The following is a 14,990-nucleotide window of genomic DNA, read 5'->3' on the forward strand; positions in this document are numbered from 1 at the left end:
AATATTGTGTGGTGACAGATGGTGACTACACTTTTCATGGCACTGTGTAATGTAGAGAATTGTCAAATCATCAATGTTGTGTACCTTAAACTAATATAACATTGTACCTCAACTATATTTAAAATATATTTTAATAAATTTATTAAAAAACAAATATTATTAAATAAATTAACTAAATTGCAACAAAAAATTTAAAGCATCCTTATTCAGGTGGTTTAGATCTTTAGAGAACTTATGTTCAAAATTTCATTTGAAGGGATTTTCAAAAATAAACTCATTTTTTCAAAATTTTTTAATGTTTATTTTTGAGAGAGAGAGAGTGTTTGTGAGTGGGGAAAGGGCAGAGAGAGAAGGAGACACAGAATCCGAAGCAGGATCCAGGCTCCGACCTGTCAGCTGAGAGCCTGATACGGGGCTCGAACCCACAAACTGTGAGATCATGACCTGAGCCGAAGTTGAACGCTTAACCAACTGAACCACCCAGGTGCTCCTAAAAATAAACTGATTTTTAAACATAGAGGCCGTAAGCCTATTTTTCCTCCTAAGACTAGTCATTCAACAAATATTAATTGAGAACCTATTATGTTGCAGGTTAGTGCTTCTGATACATGAGAGAATAAAACAAAGATCCCTGTTGTCATTCATCTTACTTTCTACGAAAGTGAGAGAGACGATGCACAGTGAGTATGACAATAAACAAATATGTGGTATTCTATGAAGGGATGGAAAAAATACAGCAAGACAAAGGGAATTAGGAGTACTAGGAGGCCAGTCTGCAATATTACATAGGATGGTCAGTAGGCCTTATTGAGAAGGCGAATTTTGAAGTAAGACTTGAGGGCTCTGAAGGTGTTAGCCAAGTAAATCTCTGAGATAAAAGAATTTAAAGGAGAGAGAAAAGCAAGAACAAAATACTGAGGAGAGAGCACACCTATTGTCTGCAAGGAAAAACAAGCAGGTAAATTTTGCTGAGGCAGAGTAGTAAGCAGGTGAGGTAGGAAATGAAATGAAAGAGGTAATGTGACAAGTATCATTTTTGGGATTTCGGCTTTTACTGAGTGAAATGGGAAACTATCACAGATATAGGCAAAGGGGGAAAAAACCCCACCAAAACCTGACACATTTTTAAAAGGAATACAGACTTGGTATAGAACGAACTTTTGGATAGCAAGGGTAGAAAAGGTAGGAAATCCTATATGGAGGCTATTGCAGTAATACAGGCATGGACTAGGATAGCAGTAGATGTAACGAGAAGTGATTAAGATTCTACCTCTATTTTAAAGGCAGAGTCACTATTATATCGTATAGAAACTGGATTTGGGTTATGGAAGAAAACAGGTGAGGGTGAATCTGAGATTTCTGGTTGGAGCAAGTGGATGTACGGCACTGCCTCTACTGAGATAGTAAAGGTTGGTAAAGATGGAGGAAGGTTAGGGTAGTTTTCTGGACTGATGAATTTAAAATGTCCATTAGATATGCAAGTGGAAATTGCTGGATGGGAATCTGGATACAGTCTATAGTTTCTTAGAGCGGAATTAAGAGATAAATATGAACCCAAGTTATGTGGGACCGGTATCATACAATTTTAGGGGACATCTTTGGGAAATATATTCAAAGTGATGAACTTAAAATTAGGTACGGTGCCTTGTAATAAGCTTGTAGAGGTGAGAAATCTTAAGGCTTAAGCTTCATTAGTTCATAGTAAAGCTGCCTCTCACTGACGACATAAATTTTGCAGATTGTTAACATATGAAAGCCATGGTATTAGATAAGGAGAAACAAAGTATAAACCCTAAAGAAGTCGTAAAACATGGAGATTTCCAACATTAAGTGGGATGAGGAAAACTAGCAAAGGATTCTGAGACAAAGCACATGATATGATGCAGGGGTAAAATCCCAAGTGTGTAGTATCCTGGAAGGCAAGTAACGAAAGTTTAGCAAGGCAGTGGAAGTGACGAATTATGACAAATACTGCTAATAGGCCAAGTAACAAGTGTACCGAGAATAGACAACTGGAATTAGCAGTGTGGTCATCACTGATGTCCTTGGCAAACACAGTTTTGGTGAAATGGTAGAGGCAAAAATCTTGCTGGAATGGACCTAAGAAAGAATGGGAAGGAAGAGACATATTGGAAAACAGAGAACAGAGAAAACAATTTATGAATTTTGCTACAAAGGAGTATAAGAAGTGGGGCATTAGCTGGTCGGGAGAGTGGCATTAAAAGTTTTGTTTAGTCTTTTAAGATGGGGGAAAAAACAGATATAAGCATGCTGATGGGAATGATTCCATAGAGACAAAAAAGTGAAAGATAATAAAGGGGAGGGAAGGCAGAATTGCTGAAGAGATGTCTTCGAGTAAAGGAAAAAGGATGAGGTTTAATGTATAAGTGAAATTACTGGCTTTAGATAGGAGAAGGTAAGAGAATGTAGAATATGTGGGTATTACGTTTATGTTTAGTGTGAGTTTGTGCAAGTTTTCCTTTGCTTCAGTTTTCTCAGTGAAGCAGGAACTCAGATCATCTGTTGGGAGTGAGGATGGAGCAAGAGATATTGGAAGGTTTGATAGGGGAATTCTTAGAAAGCCCCAGGATCTGCCTCCTTGGTGCTACATTTTGTGTAATTCTCTCCATTTGAATGTGGGTGGAAACTGTGATTTGATTCTAATCAACAGAATGTGGCAAAATGATGGAATGTCACTAATGTGATTATATATTGTATAGTAAAGGAGGTGAGAAGTCACACATGTGATTCAGTTCAATATGTAAGGTTTCATCTTGCTAGCACACATGGGACAAAGATTTTCCTGCTGGCTTTGCAAGATGTAAATAGCCATAGTGGAAAGTGCCTACTGTACTGAGGGTCATACTGCAGGGAACTTGGGCAGCCTCTTGTCGACAGACAGTAAGAAGTCAGGGCACTGACTTCAAGGAACTGGATGCTGCCATCAACCTGTATCAACTTAAAAGCAGATTAGACTTCAGTCAAGCTTCTAGATGAGAATGCACTCCATCCGATATTTTGATTGCAGTTTTGTGAGACCAGGAGCAGAGAACTCGGCGAAGCAGTGCCTAGACTCTTGACCTATGGAAACTACAAGATAATAAATGGGTGCTGTCTGAGCCACTGTGTAACTTGTTACACAGCAACAGAAAGCTAATACAGAGGTTGAAAGAAGAGAACATATGAAATAGCCATCTAGAGAGTAAAAAAGTAAATGGGCTTATGACTATTTGAGAATTAAGGATTCATTTGAGATCTACAGTCATGAATTTAAAGAAAGACCAGTGGGTTTCATCTGTGTTTTCCTGTAACCATAGCAAAGGTGCTATACATGAGTTACCTGTTTTCATTTGTTTTATTATATTTTGAGATATGATTTCAAATTCATCAGTAAACGAGTGTCCATAAAGCAGATGTTTCTGCAATTGTTATTTTTCCTTTTTCTTTTCATGAAATTTAAGAAGAATCCTAGGTGAGCTAACCACCAGGAATCTAAAATTAAGGCTGGAATTTAATTTTTGGCACCAATGACTGATTAACAAAACCATTTTGTTGAATTTTGAAGTGACTAAAAAATTTAGTATCAATAATTCAGAACTGATCAAACCTCTATTTTTTTATTTTGTTAAGATTTTAAAAAACACATTGCTTAAAGAATCTACTTCTATTTATTATATCTTTATATTTGCTTCATATTTAAAATTTCACCTGTTGGAAATTTCAAAGTTGCACTTTGCAATATGCAACACACACACACAAAAAAGTGTAAGTTATAAAACTATTAGCCCTTATAACTTTTCTTTCTCAATAGGGAAATAATAGCAAGATGATTTATCACTGGAGAATGCATGACTTAGTATTCTCACTAGAGGAGAAAATAACTGTAGTGTAGTTTAAACTATCTTAAAAACCACACAGAGACTGATTACAGAAATATTTTGGAGTTAAAAAAGCAGGAACACTAGTATCTTAGAATCCTTTTTTAAAGATAAAACTCAGTTTTAATAAGCTGTATGCTGTTATTCACCATCTTAAAGAATACTCTTTCATATCACTTGAAAGATATTTCATAAAAAAATAAACATAACCTAACATTTAAGGTGAATATTACATTCTAGATACTGTACTATTTATTAACAATGAATTTCTTTCTTTCTTCAACCCTTTGAGGTGCTATAATTATCCGAATTGCACAAAAGGGGAAAGTGAAGCCTAATTTACTCAGCAAGTAAGTGGCAGAACAAGGATTTGATCATACACAATTTGGTGCTAGTCTTGACTTTTAACCACCATTCTGTAAGACTTCTCAATTTTCAGGGGGGAAATTATTATAGACCCACAACACTGTGGTTACAGTCTGCCAGTCTGACCTGTGGAAATAGTCTGATCTGTAGAAACATGAGGGTAGAAAATTAAAATTTAGTAGGTACTGAAACATGTAATCATTATTAAAAGAAAAGATTTTTAAATGTTGAAATTGCAATAAAACTTACTCTTTGGTGTATTTTCTGTGCTTTTTACTTTTGGATTTTCTGAATATTAATAGTCCCTTAGATCTTTTTATCACATTAGTTTGTAACATAGACAAACTATTTATTCTGAAAATAGACTCAATTATAACTCACTTAACTATTACGGATGAAATTAACACAGATAGTTGACTGGATGTATTTTACATTGGTTTATAAAAATTTACAAGGAAAAAGTTTATAGTTGGTTGCTTTTAACAGCAGAGGGTATCCTATTAGCTGCAACACATAAAAAAATTACTTATAGGTTTAAAACTTCACTTTAATTATGAAGATTTTAAGATTATCACACTAGAACCCATTTTTCTATCTATATACCCTTAAAGATCTAAGCTAATCTAGTGGAGTTGAAACTATTGGGAAATACTGAGGGAGCACAATGAGTACAAACTACTAATAACATAAGAATGGACGATGACTAAAGTTCCAATATTTAAGAATTCTGTTTTGTTCTTCTTTTGTATCTTGCCTTATGTTATCCAGGAGATACTATGCTTGTTTGTATAAAAACAGAAGAGACCAGAATATAAATAAAATATATTTAACAGAGTATAGTAGACAAAGTACAAAACCGCAACGAATTATTATTTCAAATTAGGAAAATATTAGAATTGGTAGAGGTGGATATAGTAATATATCTGGAGGGTAAAAATATTAGTAAACTTCAATATATAAATGAGCCTTTAAAGAAATCAATTAATAAAAATTCACATGTTCATATAAAAAAAAAAGAAAGTATAAATCTAACATCAAAGACAAAACTATTGAGATAGTTTTTCTTTCCAGATCCAGGACTTTTTACTTAACACACTGAGAAAAACCGTTAGTTTTGTTTGTATTGCTGTTGTTCTCATTTGTCTTTTGTTCGAAAAATAGAGAATGATAAAATACAAGAGAAACACTAGAAAAAAAAAGTCAGTTGTTCCAATAGTTTTCTATATCACATAAAGTTCATGTAAGAAATAAGGCATAGAGAGTGCAAATGTATAAACACCTTTTTAACTTCATGCATCAATATTACAAGCTTTGTTCTCACATTTATTTCATATCATTTCCTTCAAAGGGAAGTGCTGGGTTTCATCACTAGAGATGTGTATTATTTTAACCAATTTATTGGGGCTAAAATGTGAGTATTATAAAGTAGTTTTTTTCTAAAGGGAATGCTACTGTATAAAATGAAAATCAAGCTCCTACTATAGAATAAAATAGCACTCTATGTTAGTTTTGCTTCCAGTTATTGTTTTAAAATTTTTCCTGAGGTTGCAAAAGTATTAGAATTAGCAAATGAGCAAAATTATTCTGATAGACTTAGATTAGATTACATGCAAAGGGCACACTTAATATAGTTAGCAAATATAGTTCAAAGTTAATAATTTATTAGTCAACTATATGAAAAATATATTAAAAAGATAAGCTTTCATTTAATATTTGAATAATCCCATAAGGCCTTGTATTAGTAAAAAAGTGGAAATATTAAAAAAATAACATCTCTCACCTAAATGAAGCTCAACTCAGACAAAATGAAAATGTGTTTAATCATTTTAATGCATATATTTTTCAACATTTGTCAAGTACATTAGGCTCTGGATTACATATAAATATTTTAGATGATTTACTTAAATGTGCCAAAAATAACTACATTTTTGAAAAATGACCTACAAATATTCAGTAGCAAAACAATCATCAAAAACATAAGTTTCATATTTCTAATTGCAAAGTGTGCCACTCCACCAAAGAAAACACTAGTATAAATTAGAAGAAAATACCATTTCCTGAGTTGTTAAACAGCATTAAAATTATCACAAACACCAATTTTCAGTTACTTTCAGATTGCTAGAAATGTTTTTCATTGAAAGTTGAAAATCGTTTACATAGTAAGACATGTCTAAAATAAAAAACAAATGAAAATGCATTCACTTTTAAAGATATACCTTTGCTCAATAAGTCATATTTATACATTTATTTTTTACATATATGACATTCTTAATATATATACCAATAATCCTAGGAAGAAACAGTAATGAAGATTATAAACAGTGACTCAGTAAAAAACCCACAGAGCTCCATTAAGCCATAATTTTAAGGGAAAAATCCAAAATTCTTGTAGTCTACCATGTGAATATATTTTTGTTATCTAAAGTAAAAAATGCATATAAAGGTTCAGGAATAATGGATATTTCTTTCTCAGGTTACTTGGAATCTGATCATGGTGCACATATGTGAATGAACGAATATATCCTTAACCCACCATTATCTTTTTCTCCAGTGTGCAGGCAATCACCCGTGAAAAGTATGGTGTAGATGACAGGATGATACTGTACCTGATTAGCTCTGGAGGTGGTCATGGGATCAGATGGAGAGGACTTGGTGGTAGTTGGGGAAGATGGCAATGTCTGGGAACAAAGCAGTTCAGGAGCAAATCAACCTTTAAAAGCCTTAAACTGATTATTTAAATAAAACAAAATAAAATAAAATGTAATATAACGAGAACAAAATCCTATGAACAAATTTTTCTCCTATTCATTCAAATTTAATGGAATTTAAGATCAATTAAGTAACTAATGCATGTAAATATGCATGCATAAGCATGTAAAAATAAATTCATGACTTGAAATCATGATGGTGACTGATAAAAATTCACATGAGTATTAAAGGTATCCTGACCATATTCATGAATAGTAGTCTCTTTTCTTTCCCTCTTGTTTGCTTGGGGGAAAAGAGATGTCAAACAAAAATTCAAGAAAGTCAATGAGTAAAACTGAAAGAGTTATTTTCCTATCAATGAATACAGTCGGGGATTGGAAGAAGTGGTGAAATGAAGTTTACTTTGGCATAAAAGCATCTACCTACTTAATATGTTGAACATCACCAACAAGTTGATTCCATATGAATTTAGGGATCCATACTTAAAAGCAACTAAATTTGTACTTCTGAGTTCTTAATATCAGATTATCTTCTAAAATATTAATTTTTAAGAAATTTAGAGCCCGTCTGAAAATGTAAACATTAACCTCATATTAATAAACAAGTAACTAATAGCATTTTAACAAATTGCTATAATATCTTTATCATTTATGTTAAAGACTAAAAATTTAATATAGATGTATTGTAGCATCATCAGCCTGTGGTGAAAATAAGCACAAAAATATTAGGAATCATATTTATTGTTCACTTCATTCCTAAACACTTATACATACTATATATAAAATATATAGTATGAGACCATAAAATACTTGTTGAACAATACATTAACATTTTTTAAAAACTTCAAGTCTAATGGAATAACCTTAAAGTGTAAGATGTCAAGCCTTTTTCTTTTTAAAAAATGTAATTTCACTTTTTTAGTGAACAGCATTGCTTAAGAAGCATCCTCAATAGATAATATTTCCCAATAGGTGAAATGGGGTAGTTTTATAGTATAGACATAATCCTTTGTGGACATTATGTTTTATATTAATACATATGCATCACAATTACTCAGATATGAGCAAAAGCATAACTTTAAAGGTTCAGCAGTGTCAGAAAAAACAGATAAAATTACTTAACAAAATCATATTTCTTCATTTAAGATTTCAAAAGTTCTAATTTGGGTAGAACAAAGCAGTTGATCATAAAAAGAAAAAAATAGGAAATTCACAGGCTTCTGCTTAACTACTATTCTCCAGTAACAAAGTAAAGATTGGTTCTAACATCAAATCATGTTTTAAATAGTCCACTCCTCAAGTGATTCCTGGTTCTTCTAAGTTAAAACCTAAGATACTTTGAGGAAAACCAGACTTAATATTGAGTTATACCAAGGTTTTTTTTGTTAAATCATATTTAAAAAGGGGACAGGAACTACATTCAGAAATGAAACCTCATAAAAGAAGAAAATATATCTTCAAAACCTTTGTTTTCTGTTTTCGTTCCTTGTAATAAATTCCTGTCATTTCTCCAGAGAGACTTTCATTTTCAGTTATTAAAAATTGCTCTACTATTTTCTTTTCATGCAATACTATCCTGGAACATATATTATTGACATGATGCTACTATATGTTAAACAGTGAAAATTTTATTTTCCCATCTCTGGTTACAAGTGTTACTACAGAGAATTCTTGGGAGTAATTAACATACTTAAAAATCTGTTCTGTACTTATCTCAGATTAATTCTGAGGTTGCTGATGAAATAGATGTGAAATAAATCTAGAGGCCAATTCTGTCAAAACAGGTTAGAATTTAAGTTCATTAACATACAGAAGCACTAAGTATGTATTGGGTTCTTCTATTTCCATCAGGGTAACATCAACCTGAAGTACCAGAGGTTCACTATGACATCCACATTACCCTGGCTATGAAGTCTCAATAAGGTACTGAAACACTGCAAAGAACAATGTGGAAAAAGTAGTAATAGCAAGTGGCTCAGAATTTGTAGTCACTTCAATTAATATTAACTTCCATCAACTTATTCAATACCTTTTTTGTTGCTTGGCATATATATGAAATATTAGACATATATTATTAGTAACTGATACAATTCATAGTCATCAATATTGTCCTTAATAATTCTGATGCTATTTCTTTCTCATAGAAACAAAAACAGTAACTTTAAACTTTGGGAAAATATGAATGTGTTTAAATCATTAAAAGTTTGGTTATTAAACATCATCATCTGATAAGAAGTTAAAGTTTAGTATTTTAAATAAACAGGTGAAAATAATATAAGTTTGAGCTTGAAGGGATAAGATTGTCAAAATGTCACAATAAATCATCTCTAAATAGATTTTTTTCACTTAAATTTCTAAAATAATGTCATATAATGAAATAAACACATGATGAGTTTTGTAGCTACTATTCATAAAGATACTTTAAACACAAAAAGTCTCCTCCCTTTACAAATTTAACTTATAAGAATAAAAAGATTCCAGGAAGTTTGCATTTTTGGTAGATTTTTTAGCTACAAAAAAATTGTTCTAACAAACAGATAAATGTATTAAAATAATACCTCTCATTTAAAATGTTTATTAATTAGATTAATGAAACAGCTTTAATAGTTTTCTCAACAAAAATAGAACTGAAGAATCCATAAGAAATATTTCAATTTCAACATAAATGTACAATATGTTTGTTTCCCTATTGTTTTATAAACAGTGTTCACTCCTACTTACTACACAGATTTAAAGTTTCATGGTTTCAGAGTTAAAAATCATTTAGTAAAATTCCTGTCACACATCATGAAGATGTAACTAACTGTATATCCATATAAGCAAAGTATGTTAAAATATTTGTTATAAATAACACTTACAAAGGACACTTCTTTCTCTATTTTTTGTTTCACATTTATCAAATAGTGATTGTGAGGGAAGTCATTTTTTAGCACAATTTTATCTTTCAAATGGAAAAATATAACATTTTTATTTACATGAATTGAGTAGCCATTTAAGAAGTCTGCTTTAAAGATTGGAGGCTGAATTACGTATTGCAGAAAATTTTAAAGTATTTGACAATTTCAAAACAGTGGATCCTTTGAAACAGTTTTCAAATATTCATGATTTAACAACAGACATTTAGTTAAGTGTAGATATAACTAGGTTTCTGGGAATAAGAACTAAAAAAGTGACTACAAATTGTAAAATGCATTCTTGTTAACAAGTGACAGTTTTGCTGGATCAGAAAATATTACTATAAATGAACTCTGTAATATATGCAGCTTACCTCCAAGCAAATCTACAGTAACAGACTGTCAAGAACCTCTGATAGTTATAGGTAAATTGAGAACAGCAATGAACAAGAAGTCTCAATTGTAATTCAAAACCTATTACTAGCTGAGTAGTATTACTCAAGTAGTCACCTTCCACCTGTGTTTCGAGTTCTGGTAAATAAATCTGTACAGTGCTCTATAAAAAATGGATAAAGTATGTGAATATGTAATTGTCATCTCTGGCTTTTCATCATGACAAGTTTCTTTCCTCCCTTCTTCCAATGTCTGAACAATCTGGAACCCCTCAGCTCTAATATAAATTCATATTGTCAAAGTTACACAGGTCTTTCAGAATTTATTCCTATTCCATAGCTTATTTTCCTCATAATTTGTTATTCCACACCATTATCCTTCTCTTCAATCATTCAATACCATGTATTTTACTTATCTTTCAACTTATGGTCTTTGTTATTTGAAAAAAATCATGATTTTCCAGAATGAACTCCTTATTTACTACAATTGACTATGTCTGAACTTTTTCCATTTTCCAAACCACCTTTTTTTTTACATCTTCCTCTTCTTTTCATTATAGACAAAATTGTGACCTCCTACTCAGACCTCCTCCCCTGAATACCCTAAATGTTAACTTTCCCCTATTGCTGAGTCATCTCGTCCCCTCAATAATCTCATCTCCAATTTCTCTGCCTTTTCAAGCTCTTGTTTATTTTCTTTAACATCAGCCTCTTGAGTAGAGAGAGGGGTTACGTAAGTCTCCCTTATCTAACTTGTATTTTACTCCTTTGTATATCCAAAATTTCAAATCAGCATTTCTAACCTCCACACCATTTTTTCTCTTTACCTACCCAGCCACTATACTTTTAGGAAATAATATTAGTAGGAAATAATGATTGTGTTCTCACCATGTGATTAAAACTAACCTTTAAATCTCCAATAATCTCCTATTGAAATCTTTTTTTTTTTTATTTTTCTCTGGGTATTGGATCATTTTGAGCATCTTTCCTTATACTTTCCCTCCTTATTTTATCGTAGGGAATATTACTGATCTCCCTTTTATCTTTATGATTAATAGAGCACTTACTAGGAACCAGGTATAGTTCTACTCAGTTAATACAATACCCCTGTGAAATAGACTACTATTACTAACCCCATGTTATGAGTAAAGAAGTTGAGGTACAGAGAAGCAAAACAACTCACCCAAAGGTACAATAGCTGGTAAATTAAAGAGCCAGGAATTGAACCTGGGCACACTTGCTCCGGCTCCTATGGGCTTAACTACTACGTTACAATGCCTCTGACTTACTTTTTCTCTTGTTTCTTTATCTCATTTTTTGCTCCTTTTTTTCTCTACTACAATAAAGATGGTAAGTGAAATTATCACCTATGATGCAATTAACGATCTATATTTTCAGTTTTACATTCTCACCTGTGTTTCTATAAAAGACTACTTCAAGAGAAAAGCATACAACTTACAACTTATTGAATTTGCCTGCAACAAACAAAAATATTATTTCAAACAGTTGCCTACAATTCATTAATTGCTTTTTAGGCTTCACTATTCTGCTAGGCTCAAAACCATATATAATCATTTTTTATTCTTTTCTTACCATTTTGGAACTAGAACAAATCATTCTCAGAGGCTCACAGATTTTACTTTGACATTTCTTTTAACATCATGCATTTGCCTCAGCTTCACTACCAAACCAGAGTAGGTGTTCATCTTCTTAAAATATTGCCTAGTCTCTTAACTTCACCCTGACACAAGACATTCTACGTTAAATGAGGATCTCTTCTTGGATAAACTTATTCAAGATAATGAAATGTCCCCAAAGAGAGAAATCTACTAAATTTCATTTTATCATCATTACTCAAATTTGGAGGCCATATAGCTCAGTGTCAAGATCAATTATCAATTACATTTCCTTGGGTAAGTTATTAAATTTCTTTACTCATCAGCTTCCTTAAGTATAACATGGATTCTGTACTCCTTACCTGCCTGATAGGTTTTTGTGAAGATGGATAAAATATGATAATACATGTAAAGCGCATAACACAATGGCTGGCAGAGAAACAGAGTAAACACCGTATATGTCACTATTACATTGCTGATCCTTCATTCTTGACCACCAAACCTTTATTTATTTATTTTGCCTGACAAAGCTTAACATTCCTTGAATTTTTGAGTGTTACATGAAAGAAGTTTAAAAAATACTTTCTTATAAACCTTCAGACCTAAAGATCTGCATAGTAGATCACTCAGCTAATTGTCATAGTTCTCTTCTACCAACAGTTATACATACAGGCACCCCTTTTTAAGGGTCTGTCTGGATTTTCAGAACAGAAGAGAAAAAAATGCAGATGTGCCTCCTTTTGTTCTAACTTTTCAGAGAAATTAAAAAAGTTCCTTTGGGAAATACTATGAAGAAATCTATAGAATGTCCCTCGGCCAGACATCCAAGGCTCTCCATTATCTGGTCTCATCCTAACATTAATTTCCTCTAAACTCCAACACAAATGTTCCATTTCTGTCAAGAGAGTCACCTTACTATTCAACCATTATAGCTTTCTTCTCAAATCCATATTGTTTCACATGCCTAAAATAAGCTTTTTATCTTTCTTCTCCTCTAATTAGGAAATTCCTATAGAGTCTTCAAGGTCTGGTTCAAATCCTCACCTGTATTATAAGACCAAATGTCATTCCACCCTATATTTCTTCCACATGCCTCTGAACTTTTATATATTTTATAGTACACTGTTTATGCTGCGATTTTGGTATATACAGTTTGACATTTTTATAAATCATTTTAATCATTTCTGATCTCTCACAAGCTAGTTTTAGAGAGCAAGGGCTACAATTTAATATATCTTGCAACTCAGTAAGAAGGCATTTAATAAATTCATGACTGAATGGATGAATAGTGAATACAATTATGTGCTATTTTTGCCAATTTTTCACGATAGAGGTAAAACTCTAAGTGAGATTCTTGATATCTTCACTTGATTTTTTTTAAATACAAGAAAATTCTCTAAATGCCTATAACCACTTTGTTCTTAATGTAGCTTTTCTTAAAAATACATTTGAGCCAAAATGGAAAAGAATTGCTGAAAATTTGTAACAGACAAAAGGAGTTAACAAATGCTAACTGTATTACTGATTTGTGGTTTCTACCTTGTTTTAGGGTTTCTTATATTGACTTATTATGTATAAGCAACCATACTTGGAGAGGGATTTGAGGGGCTTAAAAAGAAGAAAAGTTGCAATAATCCTATGAGGGGAAAAGGTATATATAAAGCTCAAAACATAAAAAAGGTGGAAATGGAAAAATGTGTACCAACTACTCTGGACTAAAGACATGCGCCAGGAATGAGTTCAAAGCTTCTAGGCAAACAAGGTCTAAATTATTTGAAGATTGTTGAATGTCTCTGCTATTTGCGTGTCCTGAAAATAAGCAATAGGATGTTCTATGTTGTAATATATGTTTAATTTTGGTTTACTGGCTCTTTCTGCGTATCTGTTTCTTTGTATACTGACTTGTAAAATTAGCACAGTGGTTATTAGGTGCTTCATAAAAGTATCCTAATTAAGGTGATAGAACAGAGGTTACAATATTTTAATTATTCAATACACGTTAATCATTATTACTATTACCATTTGAATACATAAAGTATTGGAGTCCCTCTCTATTGGCAAATAAATATTTTTAAAATAAAACAACAACAACAAACATTTGAGAGGGAACAACACCTTAATATCTGAAGTTGGATGTAAGGCTGTTATCCTAGATTTCATCATTCCACTATATCAAAGGCCTGCAAGACCAGTTTGCATTATTTTCTTACAAAACTGTATTTGTCTGAGCATTCATTCAGTCAGTAAATGTAGGTTTCATTTGGGCAGAATATTCTGGTTCATGCAATTTATTCAGTTACCAACTATATCTAGATTACATAATTCAGAACACAATATTCTGTTAAAAGTCCATATATATGGTTTGAAATTGTAACTTTTAAAATGTTTGTTTAGAACTAACTGTGATTTCCTATTTTTAAATCCAAGTTACATATAAATTATACTCTTTTAGGAAGCAAACCTTAAAATTATCAATCATAAAAAACAACAGTCATGTAGTAATAAACATTCAGAAAGCTATAATTTTATATTCAACATGAACTCATTTCTGTGCAGAAGTTGTATTTTCTAGCTCTCTCATTTTTTAAAACTCTTAATTTTATTCTTTGCCCAATTTAACTAAAAGAAAATTCTAAAAGACGTTTTAAAGAAATTTTTTTAAAAATTAACTTCAGGACCGAATAAAGCCCAAAGAAGAGATAAATGTCAAAGGAAAGACCACCATTTTAAAAGAAATCTTACTGTGATTCTATGTATTAATGTATGCATATATAAAACTATCATATAAAAATATCATATGAAATATGATATATGAAATGTTTTTATATATTCTAGAGCAATTTATTTTGGACATATTATTTGACAATGGATAACCAGCATAATTTCTTCAGAAACAAAACTGTGGTCGTTTAAATTTATATACTTGACTTACTATTTAGCGAATAACCCAACAAAAAAATCTTACATTGCTAAAATAGGAAAACTTAAAACATAAAAAACTCTGTTGATCTATACTATCTTGGAAATATGTTTGATGGTTTCTCCAGATTTTTCAAGTAAATTTTTTAATTTTTACACTTACAAAGAAAGTGTTTAAGGATTAAATATATTGCCCTAATAGATTTAGTGTACTTGT

General features: G+C 31.6%; 1 protein-coding gene across 10 annotated transcripts in view; it reads right to left on the reverse strand.

Moving 5' to 3' along the window:
- NOVA1 (NOVA alternative splicing regulator 1) overlaps positions 1 to 14,990 on the reverse strand; it is a 149,141-nt gene that overhangs the window by 20,171 nt on the left and 113,980 nt on the right. For all 10 annotated transcript variants that reach the window (XM_042989484.1, XM_042989487.1, XM_042989488.1 and 7 more), the window contains one exon: positions 6,851 to 6,922. In XM_042989484.1, coding sequence (XP_042845418.1) covers positions 6,851 to 6,922 — 72 coding nt within the window. The remainder of the gene's footprint in view (positions 1 to 6,850; positions 6,923 to 14,990) is intronic.

Source organism: Panthera tigris, chromosome B3 (genome assembly GCF_018350195.1).
Source record: "Panthera tigris isolate Pti1 chromosome B3, P.tigris_Pti1_mat1.1, whole genome shotgun sequence".
Classification (NCBI taxonomy): domain Eukaryota; kingdom Metazoa; phylum Chordata; class Mammalia; order Carnivora; family Felidae; genus Panthera; species Panthera tigris.